Here is a 6,000-nt window from a genome sequence, read left to right on the forward strand (position 1 = left end):
CATTCATTTTGTTCGGCACGGGGGAGTTTTAAGCGATTTGCCCAGAATCACATGATGAGCGTCACCAGCTTTAAGGTCGACCGCTCTAGCCTTTTGTGATGGAGTAACCCGACCGCTGAGCAGCTTCAATCATATACAAATCAGCCCTGGTCTTGCTGCAATAGGAACAGTCCAACTCGAAGTGCCAGGGTTGGTCCTCTCTCGGATGAGAAGGCCCGCAACACCAGACTGGTTCAAGCCTTCGCCGTCCTTGTCATTGAGATGAGATCTACCTTGATTCCTGTGGCAAAGCCCTTGAGTGCAAACCAGTGGGAGCCCGAGAGCCGTCTAGCCAATAATATGTTTAAGTGCAGTTTCGAACCGTTCGTGAACCTTTCTTCTAAAACATCATTTACCCAAACGTTTGAGAATTTCTCTATGGATTATTCAAAGCACAAGTTCAATACCAGCCCACCGCTTGTAAGGTTGTGTCTGTAGATTTAAGTTCAAGGATTCACAATTGGTCCATTCTGAGACAGCAATGACTAATGTAAGCTGTTTGCATTTTTTAACCCTCTTTGTAACATATATGGCATAATACCCCTTTATGAAGAACCAACCTCATTGGAAAAGCATTGGAGTTTTGCTGTTTCAAAATGAACCAGTAAGTGTATCAGTAGATATAATCACGCCACAGCGGGGACAATTAATGGGGTCCAAGTCTCCGAATACGCCACAATCACACATTTATTGCTACAGAGCAAAGGTAAAATGTGAGTTTCTTACCCCCGTATAGGAAATAAACTTGAGAAAACCATTGTTTAGTGCATAACAGATTGCATGTAACAACTGCTTTACACAGTGAAATGGTTCTTCTAATACTCGCGAGTCGCTTCAGTATGGTTTTTCCAGACTGCACAAAAGCAACCACTTGCATTCTGTTGTTGCTTAAATACCTTTTTGGTAAAACTAGTACACAGAAAAAGTACCAGGACAGTAAACCCTATATGGAGAGAGTATCAAATCTTTGCTCTCCGGTACATAAAAAGGGCTGAAAGGAATTAAACAAAATTTGACAAAAGTTAGAACTTTTTTCAGAAAACGTGTTTTTTTTGATTTGTTGTAGATACGTTGGACCTTGTTTTCAGAAACTAGTGTTTAAACGGAGGCTTGGGTTGGGCATGAATGGGTTAATACTCAGAAGAAGTCCGATATATCTGGACAGTTGGTCCCAAGGTGCTGAAATATATATATATATATATATATATACCTTTTTTTTTAAACGGGTCTTCTGATTGGTCTTCCCATCAGCCATTACAGTACTGTGGTACTGAGGGATCTTATTGGCTGGCTGCAACTCTGAACAAAATGCTGTGGCCGCCATTACCAGGACTTGGAGACTTGGTCCACATATCTTGAAAAAGTTTTTGTAAGAAGGCATAAGGGGGCAGAGTAGGGACACCTTGACCCCCAGGCCCTTTGAGTGGGGGGTGCATACAGAGAGCCCACCCTAGAGAATAAAACATTTTTGGGGTTATCAAGGCTGCGGCGCTCTTGTGGGCAGGTAGGGTCTCTGCGTTCAAATGCTCTGAACGTGTTCTCTGTCCCCTGTTTCACTAAGTCTCGCTTCGGAGGTAGAGCTTTTTCGGCGAGAACTGCAAAATTGTGGAACGCCCTTCCACTTTGTATTCGTAATGCAATCTCTGAGCCCGTCTTCAGGAAACAGCTAGACATGGCTTTTTAATCAGTAATCTGCTTTTAAGCTGCCTTGTTATCGTGATGCTCACAAAACGCCGGGACGCCTCCCTGTGAGGGAGCTGTTTGCGCTATATAAACTTCAGTATTATTGTTATTGTGGGACCCAGGGTGGCCCTCCCATGGGGTACTATGAGACCTCCATGGGAGCTGCTATACACGCTTCCACCCCATTGTGCCGTGGGACCACGAGTCTTGACTGGAACGGACATGGTTTGGAAGCTGGCATGGTGAAGGGCCAAAACACTTTGAAGACACTGCGGGTTGGGTCCGCACGGCTGAAGGAGGCAGCGGGGGTTGATTGCATGTGGGAGCAGAGTGAGGCGGGTGCAGGGCCGAAGGCTTGCACAGAGGAGGTTGACCAAAGGCTGTGGTCAGCAGGGGTGCTGGTCTCCCACCTGGAGGATGGGTGCAGGGCTTGGCCAGAGGACGTTTGCATCAGGGCGTAGCAGTAGGTTAGGCAGCTGTGGCAGTGTTTGGCACAGAGTCTGGCCAGAAACTAGGCCCTGCAGCTGAACCCCTACTGTGCATGACGACCTTCAGCATTGGCTGCAGGCTGCTTGAGGGGTTGAGCATATGCTCAAGTTTCAATATGATCAAAAACCCCAGAAATTAGATCAAAAGCTACAACAACAAAAAAGATAATCTGTATCGGACACGGTCTCAATGACTGGATAATGTTCCCAGTGATGTCATCAAAGAAGCCTTTTGAGATGTGATGAATGATGTAATTGATTATGCCATTTAACATGTTATGAGTGATGTAATCTGCGAGGTCATAAGCGTTGCATGGCGAGGCGCAAGTTATAGTTCGCTTAGTAGCTATAGCTTGTATATATTTACCGTCACTAAAATACTACTGTGAAAGTGAAGATGTTATTTGCTTTGGTAATAGCTCCTCACAGAATGCAAAGTAACACTGAAATGTCCCAGCTATGGTTAGGTCCGTCAATCATAATACACACAACAGCCATGTAAACTTGCACTCCAGGTGGCTGTCGCAGAGAGAGCTCACAGGCGTTTGGACCAATGACAGCCGCGCATGTAAACTTGCACTCCTAGTGGCTGTCGCAGAGAGAGCTCACAGGCGTTTGGACCAATGACAGCCGCACATGTAAACTTGCACTCCTTGTGGCTGTCGCAGAGAGAGCTCACAGGCGTTTGGACCAATGACAGCCACACATGTAAACATGCACTCCTAGTGGCTGTCGCAGAGAGAGCTCACAGGCGTTTGGACCAATTACAGCCGCAAATGTAAACATGCACTCCTAGTGGCTGTCGCAGAGAGAGCTCACAGGCGTTTGGACCAATGACAGCCGCACATGTAAACTTGCACTCCTTGTGGCTGTCGCAGAGAGAGCTCACAGGCGTTTGGACCAATGACAGCCGCACAGGTAAACTTGCACTCCAGGTGGCTGTCGCAGAGAGAGCTCACAGGCGTTTGGACCAATGACAGCCGCAAATGTAAACATGCACTCCTAGTGGCTGTCGCAGAGAGAGCTCACAGGCGTTTGGACCAATGACAGCCGCACATGTAAACTTGCGCTCCTAGTGGCTGTCGCAGAGAGAGCTCACAGGCGTTTGGACCAATGACAGCCGCACATGTAAACTTGCGCTCCTAGTGGCTGTCGCAGAGAGAGCTCACAGGCGTTTGGACCAATGACAGCCGCACATGTAAACTTGCGCTCCTAGTGGCTGTCGCAGAGGGAGCTCACAGGCGTTTGGACCAATGACAGCCACGCATGTAAACTTGCACTCCAGGTGGCTGTCGCAGAGAGAGCTCACAGGCGTTTGGACCAATGACAGCCACACATGTAAACTTGAACTCCTAGTGGCTGTCGCAGAGAGAGCTCAGGCATTTAGACCTATGACAGCCACACATGTAAACTTGCACTCCTAGTGGCTGTCGCAGAGAGAGATCAGGTGTTTGGACCAATGACAACCGCACATGTAAACTTGCACTCCTAGTGGGTGTCGCAGAGAGAGCTCACAGGCGTTTGGACCAATGACAGCCGCACATGTAAAATTGCACTCCTAGTGGGTGTCGCAGAGAGAGCTCACAGGCGTTTGGACCAATGACAGCCGCACATGTAAACTTGCACTCCTAGTGGCTGTCGCAGAGAGAGATCAGGTGTTTGGACCAATGACAACCGCACATGTAAACTTGCACTCCTAGTGGCTGTCGCAGAGAGAGCTCACAGGCGTTTGGACCAATGACAGTCGCACATGTAAACTTGCACTCCAGGTGGCTGTCGCAGAGAGAGATCAGGTGTTTGGACCAATGACAACCGCACATGTAAACTTGCACTCCTAGTGGCTGTCGCAGAGAGAGCTCACAGGCGTTTGGACCAATGACAGCCGCACATGTAAACTTGCACTCCTAGTGGCTGTCGCAGAAAGAGATCAGGTGTTTGGACCAATGACAACCGCACATGTAAACTTGCACTCCTAGTGGCTGTCGCAGAGAGAGCTCACAGGCCTTTGGACCAATGACAGCCGCACACGTAAACTTGCACTCCTAGTGGCTGTCGCAGAGAGAGCTCACAGGCGTTTGGACCAATGACAGCCGCACATGTAAACTTGAACTCCTAGTGGCTGTCGCAGAGAGAGCTCACAGGCGTTTGGACTAATGACAGCCCACAAGTATACTCCAGTGGCACCATTCATCTTCCTCCCAGTGCTATAGTTCATCATTTCTTTATCCGGTGTCATTCGGTTTCTCACCTGGCATCACTGTTCTTCTCTTCTCCGTGTTATGGCCGTCCTGGTTTTACTCCCATTGTTGCTATTCTTCCCTTCCTTTCCCTTGTGTCACTGTTCATCTCTTTCCTTCCTGCTCAGTATCAATCTTCTGCTTCTCCTCCTGCTGATGTCATTACTCTCTTCTCCCAGTGACTTTCTTCTGTGCTTCATCCTGTTGTCATTTCTCTCTTCCTCCTTCTCCTGGTGACGCTCTTCTTCTCTGCTTCCTGCAGGTGTTATATTTATCTCTTCCTCCTTCTCCTGGTGACGCTCTTCTTTACTCCCTCCTGTTGTCATTTCTCTCTTCCTCCTTCTCCTGGTGACGCGCTTCTTCTCTACTCCCTCCTGGAGACTTTGCTCTCTTCCTTCTCCTGGTGACGCTCTTCTTCTCTGCTTCCTGCAGGTGTTATTGATCTCTTCCTCCTTCTCCCAGTGACTGTGCTCTTCTCTGCTTCCTCCTGATGTCGCTACGTCTTCTTTTTTCTCCCGGTGACGCTCTTCTTCTCCTCCCCTGCAGGTACCTACAAGTTCCAGAAGACCGAAATGCGGCGAGAAGGCTATGACCCGGTGCTGGTGAAGGATCGGTTGTTCCTCCTGGATTCCCACCTTGGGAAGTACCTCTCTCTGGATGAAGAGATGTTCAGGAGGATCCAGTCTGGGAAGCAGAAGCTGTGACCGTGGAAGGTCCCATCTTCTCCTGGAGAGCACTAGACGTACAAGATGCATGGGTTGCAGGTGACGAGAGGGCTCTGTGGGCCGCTTCCCAAGGTTACGAACCGAGACCAAGCTCTTCCTATCCAGGAAGTGGCTGACCAAAGTATGCTGAGCCCAGGGGTGCAAAGCCTGAGGCACTGGCCCCCTCCTCACTTCTGACCACTTCCATTATGTCATCTATTACGTATTCTGGAGAGGGTGGCAGATTATTTTTTTACTTTTACCGTTGATTTTTGTAAAATTAATTTATTGCAGTTACGGGACTGCTTTTCTCTGGCTGTAATCAGGGAAGCTAGAGAGGAATATTCTGGACTTGTTTGAAGTTATGACACGCACATGTGGGCACTGGACGCGTCAACAGCGGATCCGCTTTACCTACGACCCTCCGGTTGGGAGCACTGAAGCATTAAGCACACCGCCACATGTATTCAAGAAGGGAATAATATTTATTATGTGTGGATTTGAAGTCCAACGGATGAAAAACTGTTAATCGAAAGGGAATTGCGTTTTATGCTTTTTATAATGTGTATGACTGAAGTGTGTCGAGGAGTGGGTGCGGATGTGTGTTTGCATGTGGGAGTAAGCACACGTCTACCTGTGTGCTGCTGATGGTTTGCTAAGGAGTATGTGTACGCTTGAACATATGTCAGAAAGCACTTGTCTGAGTGCCGCTGTGGTGTGTAATTGGTTTTCAGCAGAATGAATGAATGAATGCGGGTGATTTGTAGAGCTCATGGCTACTCCGTGTCCCAGCAGAATACTGACATTAACAAACTCATCTACAGCACACTGTATAAAGTACACCTGCTA

The 6,000-nt window shown here is 48.2% G+C and overlaps 1 protein-coding gene across 2 annotated transcripts in view; it reads left to right on the forward strand.

Annotated features, from left to right (window-relative positions):
* SLC27A4 (solute carrier family 27 member 4) overlaps positions 1-5,686 on the forward strand; it is a 127,939-nt gene extending 122,253 nt beyond the window's left edge. For both annotated transcript variants that reach the window (XM_086924924.1, XM_086924925.1), the window contains exon 13: positions 4,994-5,686. In XM_086924924.1, the coding sequence (XP_086781050.1) occupies positions 4,994-5,151 (158 nt within the window). In that variant the 3' untranslated portion in view covers positions 5,152-5,686. The remainder of the gene's footprint in view (positions 1-4,993) is intronic.
* Positions 5,687-6,000: the final 314 nt, after the last annotated feature.

This window comes from Lissotriton vulgaris, chromosome 5 (genome assembly GCF_964263255.1).
Source record: "Lissotriton vulgaris chromosome 5, aLisVul1.2, whole genome shotgun sequence".
NCBI classification, from domain to species: domain Eukaryota; kingdom Metazoa; phylum Chordata; class Amphibia; order Caudata; family Salamandridae; genus Lissotriton; species Lissotriton vulgaris.